This window comes from Phaseolus vulgaris, chromosome 9, assembly GCF_051622355.1.
Source record: "Phaseolus vulgaris cultivar YP4 chromosome 9, ASM5162235v1, whole genome shotgun sequence".
NCBI classification, from domain to species: domain Eukaryota; kingdom Viridiplantae; phylum Streptophyta; class Magnoliopsida; order Fabales; family Fabaceae; genus Phaseolus; species Phaseolus vulgaris.
The window spans coordinates 11,502,785-11,515,046 of NC_143506.1; the positions used below are offsets into that span (position 1 = coordinate 11,502,785).

The 12,262-nt window shown below is 32.3% G+C and overlaps 2 protein-coding genes across 2 annotated transcripts; one reads left to right on the forward strand and one right to left on the reverse strand.

Moving 5' to 3' along the window:
* The first annotated feature begins 2,359 nt into the window (after positions 1–2,359).
* Positions 2,360–7,405, forward strand: OPT6 (oligopeptide transporter 1). Its single transcript, XM_068625047.2, has 6 exons — positions 2,360–3,088; positions 4,503–4,600; positions 4,801–5,370; positions 6,006–6,264; positions 6,355–6,537; positions 6,649–7,405. Exons 1-6 carry the CDS (start codon positions 2,600–2,602, stop codon positions 7,261–7,263), a joined length of 2,214 nt encoding a protein of 737 aa, XP_068481148.1. The 5' UTR covers positions 2,360–2,599; the 3' UTR covers positions 7,264–7,405.
* A 647-nt stretch (positions 7,406–8,052) lies between these two features.
* On the reverse strand, positions 8,053–12,093 carry LOC137820777 (pseudouridine synthase and archaeosine transglycosylase (PUA) domain-containing protein). Its single transcript, XM_068625018.2, has 8 exons — positions 11,966–12,093; positions 11,507–11,588; positions 11,355–11,422; positions 11,152–11,249; positions 10,790–10,926; positions 10,619–10,686; positions 8,669–8,732; positions 8,053–8,357 (listed from the first exon to the last, which is right to left on the reverse strand). Exons 1-8 carry the CDS (start codon positions 11,974–11,976, stop codon positions 8,340–8,342), a joined length of 546 nt encoding a protein of 181 aa, XP_068481119.1. The 5' UTR covers positions 11,977–12,093; the 3' UTR covers positions 8,053–8,339.
* Between the last annotated feature and the right edge of the window lie 169 nt (positions 12,094–12,262).

The following is a 12,262-nucleotide window of genomic DNA, read 5'->3' on the forward strand; positions in this document are numbered from 1 at the left end:
TCACTGAAAGGATTTGGATTTGAGTCCTATTTGAAAAAGAAATATGTCCAGAAAGTCTTTATGTTCACGTGAACCCGTGAAAGCACTCACCATTTCTTGTGTCCATTGACTTGAAAATCCATTCCCATAAAAGTTCTTTGAAAGGGAGAATTGATTAAGGTATTTTTTTGAAGCTTTAAAATCGATTCTCATGCACCTTCTGTAGTTGCAAGAATCGATTCAACTTTATTATTTGAAGAGGAAGGAAATCAATTCACATGCATGCTATAAACAAGTCAAAATCGACATTAAATATTTAATATTTATATTTATTTATTATTTTTAATATTTCTGAAAACTTTATATATTTAATATTTTTATTTAAATAAGACATTAAATATTTAAAAAATTTATTTATTTAAAATTTTGAATATTTAAGAATTTTATATATTTCATAATTTTATTTAAATAGTACATTAAATATTTAGGATTTGTATTTATTTATTTTGAGTATTTTAGAAGTTTTATATATTTCCTATTTTTATTTAAATAATACTTTAAATAATTTTTCTGAAAATCATAAATATGTTTGTATTTTTTCTTAAATTAATTCTTACACAGTATTAAAAATAATATTTTAATTAAAAAACAATTATAATTCACAAATAAATTACTCCAAGTTCATTTTTTAATAGAAGGATAAATTTATAATATTATAAATAATTCATATTTTTTCCAAAATAATTATTTAATGATACTGAATACAATTTACAAATATTTAATTAACTCAAATTTATCCATAAATATCTCATATTTCATTATTTAAATACTTTTAAAATAATGGTAAATTTGTAAAATTACATTTTACACCTTTTAAACAAAATAAAAAATCTCTCACAAACATTAATAAATTTTATTCACACATCACTAAAAAAGAATCAGGTTTAGCAATGGATTATTACCCACAAATATAAATCCATATGTAAATTTAGCATTATCTACAAATTATTACTCATGGATCTCTATCTGTACGTAAATTTTACATTGGGTGATTATATTTTGACACCCCGCTCCAGTTTACACCTACACTAAAATATTAATATTTATAATAAAAAAATTTAAAAATAAGAAAATGTCTTTAATGAAATATTAGACAAAATATAAAATGTTAAAATAATTTTTAAAATTAAAAATGGTTAAAGTATTAATATTTAGTGGGATGTAAAGTGGAACAATGGGTGTCAAACCATCATTTTCCTTTTACATTATCCATAAATTTGACCCACAAATTTATATTTGTAGATAAATTCAACATTATTATTAATATAAATATTTTCATTAACATTATTAATAATATTAATATTTATATTATTATTATATTACAAATATTAAAAATATTAATAATATTAACAATATTTATAATATTGACAATATTACCAATATAAATAATCTTAATAGTTTTAATAATATATATATATATATTAATAATATGATTATTTGTGTAATATTAATAATATTATTATAATTTATATGCGTAATAGTAATAATATTATTATAATATGAATAATTATAAATAATAACCATAATTAATATTCATAAATAATAATTCTATGTAATAATTGTAAATAGAAATCATAAAGAATAAGAAAAGATAAAAAGAATAATGAAAAAAATAAAGAAAAAAATACAACATTACCTCCAAATATATATACTGACTCAAGTTTGTGGGTATTATCTATGAACCTTAGTTGACAGACAATACCTACTACACACTAAAGTTGGTGATATTACCTATGAATTAGAGTTAATGAGTATTAACTACGACTTAAAGTTGACGAATATTATTAGCGAATTAGAACTAATATATATATATATATATACATTATTAATATTATAAAATTAATAATATTTATATATTAATGATATTAATAATAATATTAATGATAATACTAATAATATTAATTATAATATTAATGATATTAATAATAATAAATATAATCATAATAAATATAATCATAATGACAATAAAACTTGTTTGATATAATAGTTAAATTATTTATTAATAACATAAATAATATTTAACATACTTAATATCTAACCTACTTTAATTCAAATACTTTTTTTTTTATTTTCACACATTCATTCCTTTACATTCTCATATTTTTCATTCCTTATATAATATACATAAACTCTAATTTCTAATAGTTTATACAATCACCTTACAATTCTCAATATTATTATTTTAATACTTTTTATGTTATTTAATTACAAATTTATCTTTATTATATATATTTATTTCTAAACATCATTTTTATTCCAAAACACAGCGTTAGAGGGTAAAGGGCACTACTAATAATGATGCTTACTATTGAAGTGAAATGAAATTAAGGTCAAACATATAATTCATCAAAATAGTAGTAAGGACGCAATAGAGATATAGATAACTTTAAGTAGGAATCATAGCTCTTCGTTTTTCCCGAAATATTGCAGTCCTTTGCACTGTCATTTTGTGGTTGTTCCTCACTGTCTTTATATACATACATATATACGTATGCTCTTCTACGCGCATGAGAATTCTTTTTAACATCTTATTTCTGTTTCAAGAGAAGACTCTTTCACCATGGCTTCCACTTTTGAGGTTGAGGGTGGCTCAGACTCAGAGAGCGAGAGCATAAAGAATGAAGAGTGTCCAGTGAAACAAGTGGAACTCACTGTGCCTAAAACTGATGACCCCAACATGCAGATTCTCACGTTTAGAATGTGGGTTCTGGGGGTTGTTTCATGCGTGCTGTTGTCCTTTGTGAACCAGTTTTTTTGGTACAGAACACAGCCTTTGATTGTTACCTCAGTTTCTGCTCAGATTGCTGTGGTTCCTATTGGCCACTTCATGGCAAGGACTTTGCCAACGCGTGTGTTCTTCAAGGGTACGAGGTTTGAGTTCTCACTCAACCGGGGACCTTTCAACATCAAAGAGCATGTTCTGATAACCATCTTTGCCAATTCTGGTGCTGGAACTGTGTATGCAACTCATATTTTGAGTGCAGTGAAGCTCATGTATAAAAGAAAGCTTGATTTCCTTCCTGCCTTACTAGTCATGTTAACTACTCAGGTTCTCTTCCCTCCAATACTATCCTCTCTCTCTCTCTCTCTCTCTTTCTTGTTTATGACACTCTTTCATCTTTGTTCCTCTTTCTACAACAGATAAAAATTATATTAGTTCTAGGTTCAATCTGTAATACTTCTTTATTAATTATTTTAAATAAAAATAACTCAATTAATATCAATGAAAAATTGTATTAACAAACATTTCACAAAGAAGAGTAAGATCGATGAAGGAATTTTGGACAGATTTTGTTATAGAGCTAAATTAATTACTTCTTTAGTCTTGACAAATTAGGTGATTAAATATAATTAATATTTTTTATACTTATTAACTTGATGTTGAGAAACTCAGAATCCATTGGACACGACTCTGTATGCAGTCTTGTTAGAGTTATGACAATTAGGGTACACGGTATTAAAGTCTACTCTTGTATCATTTTGTCAACAAAAACATGTATACTTTGTATGAAGTCAATTACAATGTCAACTTTTAACTTATAAGGATTTTATTACCATATAACTTGTTTGTATTGTATTTTTGGGACACTGAAAAATTCTTCAGGAGCCCTACCATGTGTGAGAGGATGAAAAGTGAAAGGAATATTTTGAGATTTGAATCCTCAGGCTCTCTGAAAGTTGTACAATAAAATTGAAAGGCCTTAAAGAAATCATTTACCTTTTACTAACATGCTGGTCATATTAGTTTCTTACAACTTTGATAAAGACCATTAAATGAGATTACATGATTCTAGATACAAATATTTGAAGTTTTAATCAATATTCAGTTCTGTGACATGTCCCAACAAATCTGTTGTTTCATTTTTGACCTGGTATTATTTAGGAGAGTAATAATTCTCCTACATCCCAAATTGCATGCTTGGAAACTAGTGTAAATGTTCTGGACAGTCTTAGTTGCTGTCTTTTCTATTATCTTAGTTGTAATCTCAAGGGACCTGGTTTTAGTCACAGGTTCACTGGTGATATCACTAAAATAGATTAGATAATAGATAAGTGAATTCACCTCACAAAATATTTATGAGATTAACTTGGATCTAAATCTTTATTTTAAGAGAATGGATAAAAAAGGAAGACAGAAAAATAAATAAAGGAAAAGAATTAAATGGATAGATGTGACAAGGGAATGTGATGAAAAATATAGATAGCCATAGAAAGAAAACTGAGATGGAAGTGAAATAAAAGGAAGGCTACGATTATGCACAGTATTTTTCTATTTAGTTAATCAATAAAAATAAAAGATAAGATACTTCATAATATATAAATGAGTACTTTATAAATTGGTTTTGGTTTTGAAAGTTAGGAATACTGAATAATGTTGGTAACATTATGAGTCCTGGTATATGTTAATGGTATGAACTCGTGTGAAGTATTGTCACAAGTTATGCTTTGTTATTCAAATTTAGGTGCTGGGGTTCGGTTGGGCAGGACTATTCCGGAAATTTCTAGTTGAGCCAGGGGAAATGTGGTGGCCTTCTAATCTGGTTCAAGTTTCATTATTCAGGTGAATTTTCTTTGGAATGTTAGCAGCACACTTAAATATAACCTTTCTATTCTTCAAAAACTGAAATTTTCAATTAATTTCAATCATTAATATAAAATGTGTCTAAATGAGTGTGCTGCTAGCATTTTTTATCTAGTTAGTTTGTTAATTAGTAGCCTTTTTAAAGAATGCAACTATGCTGATTCAGTACATTAATACAGTGCTCTACATGAGAAAGGCAAGAGGCCAAAAGGAGGCACAACACGAACCCAATTTTTCCTCCTTGTCTTGGTCTCAGGCTTGGCTTACTATGTGTTTCCTGGCTATTTGTTTTCAATGTTGACATCTTTCTCTTGGATGTGTTGGGTTGCCCCCAAGTCTATTCTAGTTCAACAACTTGGTTCTGGCTTGAGGGGTCTTGGAATTGCAGCATTTGGATTTGATTGGTCTACCATTTCTTCTTACCTTGGAAGTCCACTAGCCAGCCCTTGGTTTGCTACTGCTAATATTGCTGTTGGGTTTTTTCTTGTAATGTATGTTATGACACCAATTTCTTACTGGTTCAATGCCTATAATGCCAAGACTTTTCCAATATTTTCAAGTAAGCTGTTCAGGGGAAACGGTTCCCTCTATGACATTTCAACTATTGTCAACTCCGATTTCCATCTTGATCGGCATGCCTATTCAATCAACGGGCCTGTGCATCTCAGCACTTTCTTTGCAATGACATATGGCCTTGGATTTGCAGCACTTTCTGCTACAGTTGTGCATGTTCTGCTCTTTCATGGAAGGTAGCCACTTTCTGGATCTTCATCTGATTTTATCATCAATTTGACATGTGTTGGGATGTTATTATTGTTAGATGTTAGACTTAATTGCACTTTGTATCCATTTGAAATTAAATATTATCATAGAGTATCACTTGTGCATTTCAGTTAAAGATTACATGTCCAAGTAACTGATAGATAAAAATTGTACAATTAAAACAGTGAAGATCGAATTTTTGAGAAAAATAAATAGAGGGACAGAATATGTGAGATGGTGATAGTAGCATAACAAAAAAGTGCAATTAAACCTAGGTATTTTATCCCCCTCACTGCTCTTAAAAAATATCTATGAAGCTCTTGAATCCTTCTGAACTTATTACATTAAACACCCTGAACTTCCAAGTTTGTTTTTGTCCAGAAACATGTTATATGTTCCCTTTACACAAACTTGTTCTGTTCTAAACTAAAATTCCATGTGCTTACTATCAATTACTTTAACGAGTTATGTTTGCAGTGCAAATGTAAGTATAAATCAAGTATCACTTAATATGAAAGTCGCACAGGACCCCACCCTGTTACAATTTATTTTCATTTGTGAAATATGTTGTGTCTTTCGAAATCTCAATTTCATAAACAGTTATCATATGCGTCCTACACAGGGAAATATGGAACCAAAGTAGAAGGGCCTTTGGAAACAGTAAAAAAATGGACATACACACAAGACTCATGAAAAGATACAAATCAGTCCCAACGTGGTGGTTTTACATCATTCTAGTAGTGAACATCGCTCTTATTATATTTATTTGTGAGCACTACGAAGAATCACTCCAGTTGCCTTGGTGGGGTGTATTACTAGCTTGTGCAATATCCATTTTCTTTACTCTTCCAATTGGAATAATAAATGCTACTACAAATCAGGTATCTCAACAATTCACTTACTGAGCTTACTAATTTTACAATGGTGCTAAGGAGAATTTTCTAAGGCCTCATCTCTTTGTTCCTTAACAGCAACCCGGTTTAAACATCATAACAGAATACATAATTGGTTACATGTATCCAGAGCGCCCTGTGGCTAACATGTGCTTTAAGGTGTATGGCTACATCAGCATGACTCAAGCACTAACCTTTTTGCAAGACTTCAAACTTGGACACTATATGAAGATTCCTCCAAGAACAATGTTCATGGCACAGGTAAGTTGCGATTCCTCTATCATTTTGAATGTGAGCCTTTAAGAGTATATAAAGCACATATTAGGAGTTCTTATTTGAAGAAACTAAATCTGGTTGCAAATTGCACTGTAGGTGGCAGGAACAATTTTATCAGTATTTGTATACACAATAACAGCATGGTGGTTAATGGGAACAATCCCTAACCTTTGTGACACCACCATCTTGCCTCCTGATAGCCCTTGGACTTGCCCAATGGACAATGTGTTCTTTGATGCATCAGTTATATGGGGTCTTCTTGGACCACGCAGAATCTTTGGAAACCTTGGTGAATATGCCAAAGTAAACTTCTTCTTCCTTGGTGGAGCTATTGCTCCCTTTCTGGTTTGGCTTGCTCACAAGGCATTTCCAGGGCAAAAGTGGATAACTCTGATTCACATGCCTGTGTTGTTGGGTGCCACATCAATTATGCCCCCTGCAACCGCTGTCAACTTCACTAGTTGGATACTACTTGCCTTTCTCTCAGGGTTCGTTGTATATAGATATAAACAACAATGGTGGAAACGCTGCAATTATGTACTGTCTGGTGGTCTTGATGCTGGAACTGCCTTTATGACAATCCTACTGTTTCTTGCTTTGAACAATAACAACATTTTGCTTAACTGGTGGGGAAATAATCCTGAAGGCTGCCCCTTGGCTACTTGTCCCACTGAGAAAGGTATTGTAATTAAAGGTTGCCCTGTTCACTGATTATTATTGTATGAGTAGTGCTACCAGTATACTTTGATTATAGCAGCAACCTTTCAACAAACTTTTTTTTATTGGTTAAAAGTTGTTAAAAACAATAAAATTAGAAGTGAAAATCTTAGATTTTATTGTTTGGCTGCCTAGAGTTGGTGGGTTTAAATTTATGTAAAACTTATCTCTTATGATAATTTCCCTTTGTCGTCTATTTGCATAGCAATTTGATCAAGGAGGGTCTTCCGAATTTAGTTTTCGAAAAGGCTAAAATTTTAACAGTTCATCCACATGAAAAAAGGATGATGCTTTACGATACGCACATGAAAACAAAAAAGGTGATAATAACTGTGGTCGATTAAACTGATGTCATTTACTACCCTTGACCAAAGAAACAGCTGAAAAAAACAATGGATGGCACATCCGCTGAAAATTGGGACTAAATTCCACCCCGTTCGACAAAATGTGGTCAATCTTCATATCTCTACTAGATTCTCGGTGTGCAATTAGACTTGGGTCGCATTATTGGTGAGGTTAAGACACAAACCTTGATAACGCAATTAACAAAATTTCCATGTCTTGTTAATCACTAATCGTGTTAAACGAGCCACATTTTGATGACCTGTAATTTTCACTCCATGTTGGCATCCACGTAAATAGATAGCAATATCAAACGACAATGTAAATCGAGCCTTAATAATGCAATAAATAAACTATACTTTTTTCAGCATCCAATTTTCTCTCCAATCAGACACTTTACATCAGTTGCGATTGTTTGATAAATTGTGGTAATGCAACAAATGTCAAATGGCATCAAGTTTGAATTAACTTTCCGTGCATGATTGCAGTGTTCATTTGGAGTCCGAAAATAAACAAAAATTCGTATTTGTCAACACGCAGATTGTATTCCATGTTACATGAAATCTACATAGTACTAAGAGCACTGTGTAAAACAAAATTCATTTCTTTACTGTTTACACGGTATAACAAAACAAACATACAAATCGCATATTATACTAAGATCTAGATCAAGGTCCAGAAAACAGGATATCATCTTAGTAGTAGGCATTGAAGCTCTTACAACATCTTCAATCAAGTCGCTCCATCTACAACGTAGTATAGAAAATAGATAATGAGGATATATTAAAAATCGGAAGAACCAACACCAGAAGAAAATATATTATGAAGCCCTGGGTGGAGGGTGCAGAATTCAGGAGGAAAAGAAGTGTTGGTTCAGAAATTGGATTTGATCTTTCAATGTTTAAGGCCAAAAGCTGTTATCGTTCATATGAACAAAAGAAAAAGAAAAGTCATTGTATTTATTGCAGGTACATTAAAGAACAAGAATACGAGACACTACATCTACTGATTTCTTAATAATGATACGAACAAGAAGGAAAGCATATATCGATCATACCTTCCAAAGACCATCATTGAGATAATGCAAGTTGTCAACCCCAATTCCTTTGTTGATTGCTTTTCTGAAACCACAGACATATTTAACTTCTTGAGTACAAGAATCAACTAAGGAAAGTGAAAATAGGCAAATCACAAGTTCTCTTTATTTTGATATCAACGATGAGTTTTTATTCTTTAATAATAAAAACCAAATGCTATGGCATTGATGCAGGCAACATTATTGATATTATTGGCAGTAATATGATGTTCCAGCTTTAAGCCTTTAAAATAAAATGTTGAATTTTCAGTTGAAATGGTGCTAATTTGATAGTAGATCCATCATGATCAAGCTTGGTTTGTGTTAGAAGATGGGGGATAGGCCTGCAGCTGATTGGGGGCCATTAAGGTTTAATTATATATTGTAGTCTGTAGACCAGTAAAGCATAAAAATACAGTAAATGGTTTGAGGGGTTGTGATTGAGAAATCACGTACTGCTTCCAGATCCATGAAATAGTGTACTGCTTCCAAGGAGCTTCTCCTCAGTTTCATTCAATAAACTAAAATAAAAATAAAAAACTGGTCTTTCTCACTGTTTTGCTAGCAGTCCTATCATAGTTACACACTACAAATTTCATGTCTTAATATTCCATCCGAAGATCATTAATGGGAGAGTTGTGTAAAATGCAAAACAAATACCAGAGTCACCAATTAAAGTAAGTAATAAGTATTTCACTCTGTAAATGACAAGCCAATGGTATTTTCATCAATGCACACTTATGAAACTGAAAAAGAATTAGGTGAGGGAGCTAAATACATATTCACGCAAACACTGTCAGAGGGGACTGGCATAGAAATGTGTTCATAGAAGCCAAGGAAAAAATTGTTTGGGGAGGTGAAGTAGGTCCACCCTAGATTGCACACAAGAAATCATAGGCTCTTAATGAGATATGGCAAAAAAAAATTATTTAGATCTTAATTTTTCTCTTAATGTATAGTAGAAGAAGCAGGTTCCAATTGACTGATGAACTCACATGACCCAAACCAAAAGTGAAACGGATTGAATTGGGAGATAAATTAGTTGACAAGAATATAAATTTAAGTCAAGTCAACTAAAGAACTTGAAACTCATCAAACCCAACCCAATGTATATCAATATATGCCTTACGAAAATAAAAATTCACTCCCATATGAATCAAAGATAAAAATTTATTCAATATTCTCCTCCCTTCCCATCAGTGACCTCTCGCGGGCCACCCATCACAATGCAATCATCATAGCTCATACTTCAAATTGTTCACGTGTGATTCATTTGGATGAACCAGGGATTGAGTAGAATGTTGGAATAAATGGTTGCCATTAGTTGCAGAGAGCAGCATTGCTGAGTTGATTTTGCAAGGTGACAAGCTTGATGGTGCTGGGTGTGGGGAGCTTGAGAAGCACCCATCTCAGGCTTGAGATCAAATGGATCTAATAGGTGAGTAGTTTTGGTTGTATGGCACAGTTGATGAAAGTGCAAGAGGTGCAGAAATGTGGGATGTTAGTTGGTGTTGGTCTACAGCAGACGAGGGTATTTTGCTGAGAGTTGACTTTGCTGTGCTACAATCTTGTTTCTTTCCTAACTTTATCTTTACAAAATTTGTCTAAAAAAATATTGAAAATAACCGCATGACCATACATGAACCAACTTGAATTTGATTGTGTCAGTTTGATTCGGTTCACCCTTAAAATTTTCCAAGCCCAAACTGACACAAACTAAAGCTTTTTAATCAGTTTTGTCTCATTATGTAGTAAACCGAACCCAACCCAACCACAAACCTACTTGCATGTTTATAAATGTTAGCAGAGAATAAAATTAACAGTAAAAAGAGAATATCTAACAGAGTATCCATTTATTTATAGTGAAAGAATTCATACTTAAATCAGTCAACATTCCTCCAATCATAGGACGGGATAAGAAAAGTTCCTTACATGTCTTTTGCTGACATTTTTGTAAAGCCAATAGCAAGAGCATGCTGTTTTCCTTCAGCCATGATCGCCTAAAATCAGATAAATACATGGTGTGATTGTGGTTAATATAAATTCACTAGAAAATACTTTGTGCATTATAATCAATATATTTATAGATTACAATGGCAGTACCACAGGAAATTCTGCTCCTACATCCTCATCCAAGACACCCCCAGGAGATGTTAGACCGGGACACATTATGTTTGCCCCCGCCAAGACAAATCTAATTGCGCCACGATCAACTTGTAACTTCTTCATTATATTTGGATCTAAAAGGAAAATATTTAACCAACTATAATTTTTTCATTTCAATATCTTTTCGTCATATGAGCTGAACTCAAACTCAGCTGCATCCTCAATAGTTTATTATGTAACATTGAACATTTGGGACGTAAAAGACATGCACTATGCAGTAAAAATACAGCTTAAAAACCAGCGAAATATTTATAATTAGCACTAGACAAGTTAAAAAATGCATGAACTATAAACTTTACATTGATGGAGAAGTCGCAAGGTGGGCATGTACGGTCCATCACGGACACTGAAAAACAAAGGTACGTTGTTCACAAGAACCAGGTTGAGATGGTTCTGGCTACAAGACCAAGGGAAAAAGCAATAACCAGTTAGCAATAACCAGTTAGCAACCATAAAAGATATGACACAGCAAAATGGACAACAAAAAGAACCACAATCAAACCATTTAGCAACTATAAGAGGGGACTTCTTGGGAAGTATATCATCCAACACAGGTTCAAGGCCTGGATACTGCAGCGAAGTTATTATAGTTAATATACAGGCCTCAAAAAACTAATGAGTACCAAAAACGAATGTTGTTATACAAGGTTAAACCTCTTCTGCAATACTTTGCCGTATTTTTCGTTGAACAGAGGCCTTCACTTGGTTCTGTGCAGACACATCTTCGCCTGAAAATCTGGAAAAAAATAAATATAAATCTGAAGATAAATACTGGAAAATCAACGTTATAGTAAACAATTGTTGGGGGGAACAATAGGATCATGTTCATGGACATGAAGTAGAGAACATGCAACACATTTTATTGGAATTATCGACTGGTTGGGGGAAGGTGATACAAGGAAAAGAGGGCATTGGGGTTCCAATACAAAATTAATAATGTTTTAGGGTTTATGGCACCATCACCACTATCAATGGTGCAATTGGAAAGAAACCCCCGAAAAAGATCCATAGGAAAAACCAATAATGAAAAGAAATATAGAAACAGGTTTTGAATCACATCAAAATCTAGGAAGAGAGATTTAGCAGTTATGTTCGTAGAGCGAGTAAGCATACTTTTTGAACATTTTCTGCAGCGTTTAGCTTCGAAGTGGATCTCTCTGACAGGGAAATGGTAGAAAGGGAGAGTGAAAAGATATGCAAACGCAACCGCGCATTTCTGTATTTGGATCATTCACGCTCAGGCCCAATACGTTTTGGGCTTTTTGGTCCATAACAAGCATTTACATGGTAAGTCTTAGGAGGCAAATTCTTCCTGCACCCCATACTTCCCAAAATATCAAAAATACCCTTCTGAAAATGAATTTAGGTATTGGTGTGTATTGGAGTTGTTAGTTTGGCTGTGTTGGTTTT

Bases quoted from the DNA above. Each gene is read 5' to 3' on its own strand.
- OPT6 (XM_068625047.2), top strand. From the start codon at position 2,600: ATGGCTTCCACTTTTGAGGTTGAGGGTGGCTCAGACTCAGAGAGCGAG. The intron at 3,089-4,502 runs GTTCTCTTCCCT...ATTCAAATTTAG, and splicing joins TAGTCATGTTAACTACTCAG to GTGCTGGGGTTCGGTTGGGC. The intron at 5,371-6,005 runs GTAGCCACTTTC...CGTCCTACACAG, and splicing joins GTTCTGCTCTTTCATGGAAG to GGAAATATGGAACCAAAGTA.
- LOC137820777 (XM_068625018.2), bottom strand. The intron at 11,423-11,506 runs GTTTAACCTTGT...ACTTCGCTGCAG, and splicing joins GGCAAAGTATTGCAGAAGAG to TATCCAGGCCTTGAACCTGT. The intron at 8,733-10,618 runs GTAAGGAACTTT...CTGTGGTTTCAG, and splicing joins AAAATGTCAGCAAAAGACAT to AAAAGCAATCAACAAAGGAA.